This window comes from Exophiala bonariae (genome assembly GCF_035927105.1).
Source record: "Exophiala bonariae strain CCFEE 5792 chromosome Unknown scaffold_60, whole genome shotgun sequence".
NCBI classification, from domain to species: Eukaryota; Fungi; Ascomycota; class Eurotiomycetes; order Chaetothyriales; family Herpotrichiellaceae; genus Exophiala; species Exophiala bonariae.
Window position 1 is genome coordinate 2,386 of NW_027042535.1, and position 12,420 is coordinate 14,805.

Sequence of the window (12,420 nt, forward strand, 5' to 3'; positions counted from 1 at the left end):
GGGAGGGTTCCCACCCCAGCACTCACCTGCGGGAACGATCCTGAACGGCGTTAAGGATATCCTGGTTTGAAATGGGCTAGCGGCAAAGCAACGGGTGGCCGAGTTTGATTGACGTAGGCAGCCGCCAAGCAGCCACTTTGGGTCGCGGGGTTTGACGCTAATCACGGACTCAAAGGCACTGTAGCGCTCGAACGACCAAAGTCGCCCTCAATGTTGCTCTGCGACACACTTGGGCGCAGGCAAGAGGACGTTACCAATTTGAAGACTCAATATTCCGTCACGATGTCAGCTCATACTTCAGAAATAACAATCTTCAGACCGCAGTGTCCACCTACCTTTGTAGCCATCCATTTTGCAGGCACCCGACTTGACTGACGCAGATGTCGGCGACGAAAGGCGACTTGGCCACAGGGACACCGACGAACCCATCGAGCATCCGGAACCATCTACGAACCGACGACATATTGATAGATCTCCGCCCTTTTTGCCCGTTGATACAAGTCCAGCCAGAGGTCAAATCGCCGTCGCGGAACAGCTCCCTTCTCCTGAAGTCACCAATTCATCAGAGGGCCATCAATACACCGGGGTAAGCTCTCATTGTTGTCTGCATGCATCGGCAGATACTGAACACCTACAGGGGTGAAATTCAAACGAATCGTCATTCCAGGAGCCTCCGACCGGACCTCGTGCTGTTGGCAATCCCATCCCCGAAGAGACGTGGACAGATCTCGAAAGTGAAACTCAAGATTCGGAAATCCGTGGATGGATCTTAGAAACTGAAGGCTCGGAGGAAAACGAGACGCAGCCGCCACCGATCGAACCATATCCTGATCCAGATCCTCCAGCATTGAGAGGGATTATGCCGTCAGTAAATCGCAAGTCGTCTCAAGAATCACTTGGGCCTGCTTCGTCGTATGGTGAGGACCCGGACAGTATCGCTTCTACCGACGCGAGGTCCAATTTCTACACCAGTCCAGCTTTCCCAGTCTGGGATGGCACCCTGAACAGACCAAAGATCCTTCACACCATCAGGACAACATGGGTGGACGGCGAAATTCACGCCTTGAACGTGACCGACACCGATTTCTACTGGAAAGGCTTCAATACATCGAAGGAGGAACTACACGGATTTGCCACATTCATCCATAGTACTTTGTGCGCTCGAAAGGATGTGAACGACCATTTCGAGTCTTTGAAGGTCGGTGTACGGCTCGACAACGGTGTTTCCGGAGACGGAAGGTTTTTTCGTCAACGAGATCACACGTTGGTACGGCGCGGACTTTTTCTCAATCATGACGCTTGGCCCGCCTTATACGCAACTATGTAGCTCATACGCCACGCGATTGCATGAGTATTTCTTGGAATGATAGTGCCTACGGGATGTGGTCGGGAGGCCGACAGCATCAGACAGAATGATTGAAGCACTCTACCCTGTCGCCTACTCTCGAGGTTGCCTGCGAGAGCTTACTTCCTTGCCACAAATGCCACCAAAGTGGCGATGTGGATCTCCTCCTCGGGCAGGAGCCGGAGATCGACAAAAGTATCGATGAGAGAGGGCCGCCAGAGGGCTGCCTACGCCGACGTTCACCTCCCCGCGCAGGCAAAGTCGACCATGAACAGAGAAACAATGTTACGAAGGGCTCTCAATTGAGTGCCATCTTTCCACCAAATTACCTGCTAGGGTCACAGGCCGGGCTCCACAATCTTATTGCGATGGGCTAGCATAAGCTTTTCACCAACTTCATCGCGGACTTCGCAAAAGAATGGCTCCTGATAGCCAACCGCCCAATCAATTTTGAAGTCTGTGTTGCTGAGCGCTGCTTGGAACAGTAGGTGAGTGTATTCCATTTCTTTGGGTACTGATACAAATGACGGCTAACGTCAAATGGACAAACCTCCATTAATATTTATTCAGGTCATAGTGGAGTTGAGGAGTCGCTTTGGACTTGAACAGAACCTCCCTTCCGAACCTCCTGATACCTTGAGGTTCCAAATACCTGGTCTTCGTCTGCCACTGCTTGCGTAGTCCCAAAAGTTCCCAGTCATCGTGTTTCGACGGAGTGAGACTATCTTAGTGAGATGAGATTTTTCTGGTTAGAGGCTGTTGAGTATGTAGAGGTCCTGAGCAAGTTGTCCGTGTGGGATACTGGAGCCGATAGGGAGAGGGAGAGTGAAAGCTCGGTTTGCTATCTAATCAACTAGAGCAGAGTATGGGATATAACACCGGCCATCTTGTCGCAGCGATCCCAACCTAGTCTCCCCGGACAAGCCTCAATCATAAGTCTCGGAAGCTTACGTATCGAGGAATAATTTGTAAAGTGCAACTATTTCGAACGTTGGTTGCATTTTGGCGTCTGGTGCGAAACATGCTCTTATTAAACAATCAAGCACTTTCTTGATCCAGAAGTGGGTTCGGATGTACACGAAGTCGTCGGTTTCGCACCGGCATATCTCGTGCGCTTGGCAGTCGTTTGCACGGTAGAGACCTCATCAGTGGAAGTATCAGAGTCGTCTTCTTGGAGCATTGATAGAGATGTATGGCTGTCCGTCAATACAGTCGACGGAGTAGTCGCAGGTGTGCGCCGGGCTATCTGGTTGGCATGATCAATGAGTTCGTCTCGGTCGGTTTTGGCGCGCTCCGGTTGTTACGAAGTCCACCGGCTCCATTCACAAATTTCTCCTTGTCGCTGGTCACAGCAAATGCTTTCAGTTGACTCATATGACATTCGGGTGGTTCCCCAGGGGCTTGGGCGCCGTCAAATGATGGGCATAGAGTTGCAGCGTTGCCGTCCCTTGGTAATGATCATAATGACATCGAAAACGTGCATTCAAACCCAATCACTGCTAGTTGTTTCACCTCACCGGTTGACCATCCTTGCTTGGGCGCTTCGATTGTGTGGCTGTGTGGCTGTGTGGTTGTGTGGTTGTGTGGTTGTGTGGTTGTGTGGTTGTGTGGTTGTGTGGTTGTGTGGTTGTGTGGCTACCTCTACCGACGGCAGGCAAACGCGGGTGATGACTACATGACCTATGCATCTTCATATGGGGATGTCTGTCTGCTTTCCTTTTCTTCGAGAGAGTACCGTTGACGTGTGTGTGACTACGAGGGCAACCGTCCAATTGTTTTCATGATCGCGTCGCAAAGCAGGAATATGTGTTTTACGCTAACGGCTCTCGGTAGAGGCTGCAGGGCCATGGGTGCACCCTCGCCATGTCAACAGTTTGCCTTATTCTGCAGACCCCTGCCAGTGCGCCTCCTATGCACTCATACATGAAGGTGTACAAAGCACGACTATCCCCAAGAAAAAGTACCAGATTCGCGCTTAGCTCGATATATTGACCGGATTCCGAGGGCTGCGAGCCAAAAGCTTCTCTGGGGGTAGTCTGGAGCAATTTGATATAGTAGATCACTTTCCCAGTCGATATTGTTGTAAACGTTCATAATGCAAACCACGGTGTTCAAGATCCAAACCACGAGCCAAATAATCCAGTACGCTTCACTGGAAGCTTTACCACGAAAGCGATAACCGACGGCCCAGGTAATCATGCCTATAAGTGCGGTAGGCTGGAAAATTAGCGAACGGCTCTGCTGGAGGAGTAGATTGCTTACGGCGCATAGTCTTTGAAACCTGCAGGCGAGGTTGAGATACGCCATCCGTTCTGCAATCGTGTGACGTGGTGCCGTCGCCATCATCCAAAACGTCTGAAGGAAAGCTATCCTATATTTGCCAATACATGAGTAGGTTGAAGCTCGGAGGGGGTTGCTATACTATGTACCAGTGTGTGGCAAGAAACGGCGCAATGGTAGCGATGAAATAATGACTCTGTGCTCCAAAGAGTGAGCCTAGACATGCAGCAGCTATCTCCAATGCCCATGATGAAATGGCACAGAAGTAAAAGATCAGATATTCTTCCTCCCGGCCTAGCCGGCCGCCTGTCTTAAAAGGCAATGCCGGTGGCTCATCATTAGTCGCATGCTCAATGGGTATGGCCATCTTGCGTCTGTGGTTCGATGACTGAGTAAGATGGTAGAACCTAGACAGGGTAAGAAGCGATGTTGTGCTAGACTCAAGAAGTATGTTAGAGGTATAAAGAACTATGATGTCGCACAGGCATCTTGGATGTTTATCACAACAATTCCAAATCACGTGCGTGGCTGAACAACCTGCTCGGCTTTCCCTAATTGGTCATCAGCTCCTCCTCATGCTGAGCAAACACCAACCCATTCCATGGCATGATTTCTTGGCGTGCACGGGCCACAGCCGCCCACAAACAGCACTGTGGCCCGTGCACCGCCAAGAAACTCCTTATGACAAGCTGGCCACTATCTTGGTTGAAGAGAGACTGCTTGGATCACCCGAGCGAATCCTTGGCGTTGGCGTCCCCACAGCCATCCATGAAGTTGGGCCCGGGCGTAGCCACCTGCCCAATGAAGGGGGAAACCACAAGACCAGAAACACAACAGCTGCACCCAGAAACCGAAAAGCATGCCACTAGATTGAGTCTAAAATGAAAATTTATGACGTGGGTTGCCTCCAAAACCATGTGCTCCCGTATCCCTCCAGCTCCAGCTCAGCTGGTTCCAACATCGCTCATAGCACTCTCCAGCTTTCAGCATCCGGCATCATCTCCGCCCATGAGGATTCCAGATTGACGCCCTGCTGATGTGTCTGACTAGCCATGATTGATTCAGGCATGACTTCCATGTCCCAAACTCCAGGAGATGGAAGTGAATTCTGTTGGTCGTCGGAGTAGTCGGGTTCACGCCCGTTCCATGCGGGATGGTATGCTTCAATGCCAGTCAAGGCGGATGCCCCAGTGTTCCATGGACGCAATCTGGACGATGCGCTGTTCTCTCCAGTCCGGTGGCTCACGGACAGATTCCCCCACGGCAGGAGACTGCTTTCGACGTGAAGCATATGTATGGGCAATGGCGGCGTGGACAGCCAGTAATCGTGCAGAAGGGGGGTCGATTGTTCTTGTATCAGTCAGAAAGAGAGAACGGCTTTCTATTGGCAGGATTGGATGGCGCATGAAGTCCTCTCGTACTGAATCAATCCGGTCAGGATGTAATTGATTTCCCTGGGGTTCGAAGTAGACTTCGAAACGACCAAATAATTGGTGGAATTCCATGGTCAAAGTAATCGCATTGCGGGTGCGATCGATGTCATTACCTTCAATAAGGCGTACCACACAGCGAGGAGTGTGGAGACAATGGGAGGTATTCAGGGTGTCATTTATCAAAATAAGCAAGCAGGATACCGCAAGAAAATGGAGGCTCACCAAGGTTGTATCGACTCATGAAGGTCACTTGCCCATTGATAATCCTTTCACCGCTTATCCTGCTCATAGACCTCGCTCAAAGGGCGCCAATGCCCGGGTCGAAATGGAGTCCAGAAGATACAAAGATGTTAGGATTTTTGGTAACGACAGTAGCTGGGGAGAAATCTCGGGCGCCTTGTTGCGCTAGGTACTATCGCGACACCCTTCTTAGACGACTATGGAAGGACCCAAAACCAGCGGAGATAATGGATTCATATATCGAGTACGTATCGTCCAGTTTGACATTGAAGGTTGAACTTCCTCTGGAAAAGGTCGAGACTACATTCTGCCGCGAGCTGGTCAGGCGTTTCTAACTTCATACAGTTTTCAAACTAGCTTGGTGAGCCCAGCCTTTGGAGGTGATTTCGAGTTTATGCCAAGATCAAGAACCCCTGCAAGTTGAAACGTGGGAAGGCTTCAGAGCCTGGATAATTATTGCAAGACTGTTTCAGATAAGTCTCATTCACAGCCTTACCATCATGTTCTGCCGTCGGACGAGCAAGAGACAACATTGTTTCTGATCTAGTCAGGGTCAGATTCTGCTCGCAGTTCCAGGTTTGCTTCTTATCTCACGGCCGCTTAGGTTCTTCTTCACTAGGTCGCCGATGAAATTGTCGTGGCCCGTTGCCATTCTGGCTTGCTTATGAAAAAAAGGTGACACCCACGAGCCTCTTTCTTTAGTGGCTCGTATTTCAGTGGGACGTGGATTCGACTAAGGATCGCAGACTCTAACGTGTTCATGTGGTCAATCGTGAGAAACAGTATACCTTCGTTGCAAGAACACAGACACGATCGCTCGCCTTTCGTCTGCGTCTGAGATTCTGTCTAGCTCCGTGCCTCTTGCGAACCTGGAGGGCTGAAACGACGATCGAGAGCCAACCGATTCGCCGGCAGCAACAATGTACCAACAGGAAGTGTCGAGGACAAATCATGGGCCGGTGTTGCAAAACCCCATGCAATCTTTGCCACAGTCTTTCACAATGAGCAGTGTGCCGCAACACCGACTGAGCGTCCGTGCCTTCCAGTTAGGACTAGTAGCAAGCTAAGGACACGAGAAGTCTGTAACGACTTAGCGAGCTGCATTCTACTATGGTATCCGGACTTTTCAAACTGCCTAAATACGAGCGCATTGGCAATGTTTCAGCCGCAGCTGAAATCTCACTATATCTCACAGGTCTTAGATTGGCTACTAGCCATGACCTCTGCTTCAGCCGCTGCTTGGCTTCAGCTAGTCGTAAATAATGATCGTTCGTGGGAGTAGGAGACCATGGTAGGTTTCTATGCCACACCCTTCCTGCTGTGCATTTTCACTCTGCTCCTATGCGTGAATATGCTTATTTAGTCCCGGACTGTTAGAAGTCTGCCTCAGATCTATATTTTTCTTCACAACATACTGTGCGAGCCCGTTACTACTGCTACGTTATCAATCATGGGCTTCTTCAAAGATATCCAGAAACTCCAGTGGGCTGACCTCGACCCTAACAACAAGAATGGTCAACCGCATCTTCAGCGACGGCATCCAATTCCATCTGGAGTCATACTTATCTGATGAGAGCCTTCTCCATGCAATGCTGATGTGACTGGCTCGACTCACTTTCAATTCAACAACGCAGAGCCCCGATTGCCTGAGAACGTGACTGCACGTCTGGGAAAGTTTCTCATTAGGACCTTCATCGCTCAGCTTCACACCTCTCTTTGACGCTATGTAGTCCCAACACGACCGCCCGCGGACGCAGTTGCACTCTATGGCCTAGCAGGTCCGATGTCTGCTTTCGTTTGGGAAGACTACGTACTAATCATCTACTCCCGAGAACCAACCTCTGTCGCTGCGATGTACATAGGTGAAGCTCTAATTCCTGAAGTCGTCGAAAAACGTCTTCGGGATAAGATAAATGATCAATACAGCCCAATGATTCGACCCCGGGTACGAGGAACCGTACGAAGACATCAACATCGAACTTGATCACGACCGTGTGGTTGCCAAGAGAAGAATCGGATATCTCAACCACCAAACCTAAGTCGGTCGAGGAATACTCTAAGATGCCACTCGATGCGCGTAAAGCAGTGATGCCGCAACTTGGGTCGTAGGCTTCGTTCTGGTCTTCATCGGAGAGCAAGTCAAAACATGCTCTGAGCGTATGCCAGGCTCGAAGTTCGCGATAGAGGAGTCCGCAAAGAGGCACTATCACACAGAGTGGTTCGAAAAACATGTCAAACCCAAGGCATACCAACACATTCACGCAGTCTGAGAGCGTGATCAGTAGCCTGTGCATGCGTGCGTTCAACGGTACAAGCATGAATCTCAGACTCGGATAGCACGTCATGCATTTGAGGCCACTCGTGTAGTTCAATACCTGGGTTTTCTTGTGGTCTCTGACAGGCTCTGACGCCTAACCGATTTCCCGATTTAAACTCAACGTCGAATCCAAGATGACCAGGTGATTGATGCTCTTTGAGAGGCTGACGCGAGATCAACAGCTGACACAACTTGGAAGCCCGGGGCGGAGTGACGCAATTGAATGCACGTTTCGCCGTCAATTGGTAAGTGAAGGGCTCGTGTAAGAAAGCCACAAAAATGCCTTCACGCTCTTCTGTCAGTAGGTATGGACTGATAGACAACCTCAGGCTCATGCCGGCGTTCTTCACTGTCCAGCCATCACGTAGCGCGAACAATTTTTGGAAGCGCTCGTGTTTTAAACAATCGCGTATGTTCGAATAGCATGATGGTGAAGCTGCTAGCATACCAAAGCCTTCACATGGTTATCACATGGTTGACCTGCCCAAAGAAACAAGCTCATGTCAGTATTGACTTTCATGATCTCTTCTTGAAGCCTACGGAAAGCTTTTTGACCCTCTCCATAGAGCAATGGCATCTGGACATCGAAAGACCCAGCAGGCTATCCTATGGGCAGCCCATGACATTTTTTGCGCTGCACAGAAATCAGTGCTTCTGAATTCGCTCAAGGCTGCCCTAGGAACCGAGGTTACTTTTTCGAGCAAAGCTAAAAGCTTTCGCTGTGATGCGAATGGGCGCATAAGATCGTGCTGTTTGCGAAGAAGAAACAACAACGTGGACTGGTGTGTTGCTCAGACTGACTATCGTGTAAGACTTCTATTCACCACCCTAGTCAATCACGATCGTGACCTAACATTGGATACGGGTACTACTCTTGACCTCATTGCGAGCGGGACTGGACCGTTCGCTGATGCCAGCATGAAGCCTGCATATCCCCTTTGACATCCTTGCGAGGGCTTCGAAGTTGACCTGTGTCGCTGCTTAATTTCCTTTCCCGAGCATTACATGTTTATTCCTGCCGCATGGTCAAACAACGACTAGTATCGGAGAGCCATCAAATCTAGCAACTTAAAGTGGTCACAATAAGTGCCGGCTCTCATCCAGCGTCTCCTGATCATCATTTATCAGTTGCTGAATCACGTCCCGTGTAACAAAGTGACGCCTCCAAGCCGTGTTGATGGTAGTCGCACAGGGTTGATTTCTGTGTAGGGTCGTCATTTCTCTTGTCGAGAAAGCCAGCCGCAACGTCAAAGAGAAAAGCCCTTGGAATTTCGTCAGGGTCGGCCCAATCACGTAGCCAACTTCCAGTTCCATGGGATATGTAGAGATCTGCCAATAAGCGCCTTGCTTTCGAAGATTCGGGCGTGTTGTCATAAATTTGCCCAATCACAGCACCCACAGGAAACCATGCACTTCCATCGGACGTTTCGGATTTACATTTGTCGACGATCGCATCTATGATCACATCTTGGAAATCACCATCTTGTAATTTGTCCCCTAGCACAATGCTTTAGCCAGCAGAAGATATTCGGCATTACCTTCGTGACCAGGCTCGTCAATTCTGACCGGAAGAGTACCACGGTACAACCAATGCAGATGCCCAGGGCCAGCAATGGCATTTTAGCAAAGATTAGACATCATTGCTGCATTTTTAGGTTGACCTTGTCAGTGTTTGATACTGTTCATGGATTCGTTGGGATAAATATCTGTGGGCTGAATGCAAAATGTATCTTTTGTCCAAGTCAGACGCAAATGTGCGAAGCTTGAAAGATGGAGAAGGACTCCCTAGGTAAGTATTTCGAATAAAAGCATATCTTCAAACATGTCTGCAAGCCACAGGGTGACCCAGTTCAAACCCAGTGATGCACGAGGACTTACAGCTCGAGTTTCGATCACTTGCACTTGACTTTGTTTATCTCCTATAGGAAAACGCGATTTAAGTTGAGGGTGCCAAGACTAAAACGTGACCACCTATTCACTCACGGGATAAGCTGTTAGATATTTTCTAGTCTTGTAGTAGCCAGCTATTATTACAACTTCATCACTATCCTTGGGCTTTTATTTGGTTGGTCCTTGCATTTCCAAGTATTCCGTGCTGATGTGCCTTGTGTCCTCCAACGATGCGATTTTGTGCAACATAACCATTTCGTATGATGCCCATGTCCCTTCTGCATTGGATTGTGCAATTCCGTCCGCAATAGCCGTCAGTACCATTTCCACAACTTTCACCGGCATATTCGATCTCGTTTGCCAGCTAAATTCTGGTCCAACTTGATAAGGCGCCTGGTTATACGCAATGTGGTATGATCCAGTATGTACCGATGGGTTATAGTTCTTTTCGGAAGTATCGCGCATACCGTATATCATAGATGTTGATAAGTCGCCATCAGATGCAGCATCGTTGTAGACCACTGCACCAACCACGTACCATACACCTCCTGCAAAGAATTTACCCCAAGAGTTGGCACTTTTCGGTGTCAGGCCCCATCTAGTAACCCGTTTCTCGAGCGTCCTCACATTCAGCCTTGTCTGGTTGGCTCCCATCATTTTGGCATTGTCTCTGAACGCAATCATCTTCTTGGCTGGCTTGCCCGCCGTGTAACAGTTATCAACGTACTGCTTCACAGGGGAGAACCCAACGTCTCCAGACTTGATCGCCTTGCAATCCTGCATGAACCACATGTCGAAGTCGTTAAAACTGCCTCGAATGGTCTCAAACCATACACTTCTGATAGGCAAAGGCAATGTGTTGCAGGTATCTTCGACCTCGCTCTGTCTTATCCACATCGATATTTGCGCGGTGCCGCTAACACATTGACTGCTACCCGGGTACAGCGTTATCATAACATCGCCAGCCTGTACTAGAGGCAGATATAGTGAGAGCAGTAGAAAGGCCAAGAGAAATCCTCTCTTTAGAGGTGAATGATCGTGTTGAAGTCTCTCCATATTGGTGTTGAAAGGTTGAGGTTGTTGTTGCACAGTATTTCGTATGATTTGGTCCTGTTGAAATTAGCTAATGTTTTTAGATATATATATCTCAAAGATTAGATCTTCTTTCAAAAAAATTGGGTGCAACCCGGTATTTTAGGTCCGGCCGTGGTCATTTTATATGATATCTTGAATATTAAATGAGACGTTCTAGGATAAATACCAAACTCAGAACTCGGAGGATTAGCCGTGGCGACTTTCCTCACTGTCTGACATCAGTCTTTTCGTAAGTCTGTGCTCGGCCGAGCGCCAGAACCATGTCTCAAAAGAATCCCGTCTCAAGGTGAGCACACTCCTCTGCTGTTGAATCAACCTGCTCGTGCACGTTAACCGACACTATTCTGCATCCCGGTTCGTAGCTGTGTAGGATATCGTTGCGATGTCGGGCACGAACGCGGCCGTGGACTTCGTGCAGTTGAAGGTTGGGCTCAGCCATCTTGCCGACAGCGTTAAACTTAACGGAGGTCCTTAGTACTGATGAACTCAGGCAGATTCTTGGTTCTGTATCTCCCATCCAATCATTTCCAGTTTGTTGCGGAACAGTGGCGCCATCGACTTCGCAGGTGTAGCAGACAGTGATATAAAAAGTCGGCTCATTCTGTGATTTCTTCTTATTGTTGTTGACTAACTTTGGTTTTGTGAACATCACAATCCTCTCGCAGGAGATACATGATGCAAAGTCTTTCACGAACGTAGCTGAATCCATAGTATGAATTCTTGCGAAGGTTGGACGAAGAAATCGTGGAGATCTGCGAGGTACCTTTAGACCGCTCTCCGAGAGGGGACGAAATCTTGACTTTTCCACAGGGGGAAAAGTCAAGATGACGTACACTTTTCGCGTCATCATCAAGGAAGGTGAGGCGAGACAAGCAAAAACCACCGGGGTTGGGACAAGCTTGCCAAAATCAATCTCTATTGGATCGTTACTTGGTAAAGATTTTGGGCGTGCACGGGCCACAAGGAATGGCTGCCTGCTTTGTGGCCCGTGCTTTCACAAACGGCTAGACTAAGCCTAAAGGGGTCTAGCTACTGCTGCCTATCCGTCCTTAGGTTTCCCCGTAGGCAATTCAATGGTTGCTCACAACTTTCACGCGTGTTTGATTCTTATCCCTCCTGTCGACCCATCATGATTATGTATCGAATGAGAATTCGCAGTAAATTTGGAATCATGCATTTCGGAATACCGGATATTCAGGTCTGTTTGTTGGACAGAAATAAGGTGACTGAAAACCACTTGTTCATGTTGAGAGGAGAGATGTGGCAGGTTTTCGATGCAATACTTCGCGTGCAGTAAGTGAATTGGCGGAGTCTGCATGGGATAGAGGTTGACACACGATTTCAAGCCTCGGCGCTAAGGAATAGTTAATTGGCCCAGAGAGCGCCGCGCTATTAGCGTGCTCGGGGCCGGTCCTGCCGTGGGTCCCGGGCTGATGCGGAGTGAATAGGTAACCATGGCCGAACCTTGAATTACCTGTAGAAGTCGTTACTACTAGTCAGTTTCTTGGCGTGCACGGGCCACAATACTGTTCCCGGACTTTTGTGGCCCATGCACGCCAAGAAAGTCTCATTACATATCGAAAACCGAAGATCTGGAGGAAGTCCACAAGCTTAGAGGGCGGCATCGCTCAGGGTTGACTAACCATGTTGGTTGTGTGACTGTGTGGTTGTGTGACTGTGTGGTTGTGTGACTGTGTGGGTATGTGACGGTGTGGTTTCAATCGATTGGCAACCTAGATAATCCACGGTCGTCTCTTTCTAGCCTACGCCTGGGCAAACGTGAGAACAAAGGAGGGCTTTAATTATTTCGATAAACTCCT

At 49.1% G+C, this 12,420-nt stretch overlaps 2 protein-coding genes across 2 annotated transcripts; one reads left to right on the forward strand and one right to left on the reverse strand.

Moving 5' to 3' along the window:
* Window positions 1-282: 282 nt before the first annotated feature.
* LTR84_011918 (uncharacterized protein) lies at window positions 283-1,327 on the forward strand (the record flags this gene model as incomplete). The annotated part of the gene is made up of 3 exons (XM_064855445.1): window positions 283-325; window positions 381-586; window positions 668-1,327. The coding sequence occupies 3 exons, from the start codon at window positions 283-285 to the stop codon at window positions 1,325-1,327; spliced, it is 909 nt and encodes a 302-aa protein (XP_064699891.1).
* Window positions 1,328-9,673: 8,346 nt separating this feature from the next.
* Window positions 9,674-10,561, reverse strand: LTR84_011919 (uncharacterized protein; the record flags this gene model as incomplete). Its single annotated transcript, XM_064855446.1, has 1 exon — window positions 9,674-10,561. One exon carries the CDS (start codon window positions 10,559-10,561, stop codon window positions 9,674-9,676), a length of 888 nt encoding a protein of 295 aa, XP_064699892.1.
* Window positions 10,562-12,420: the final 1,859 nt, after the last annotated feature.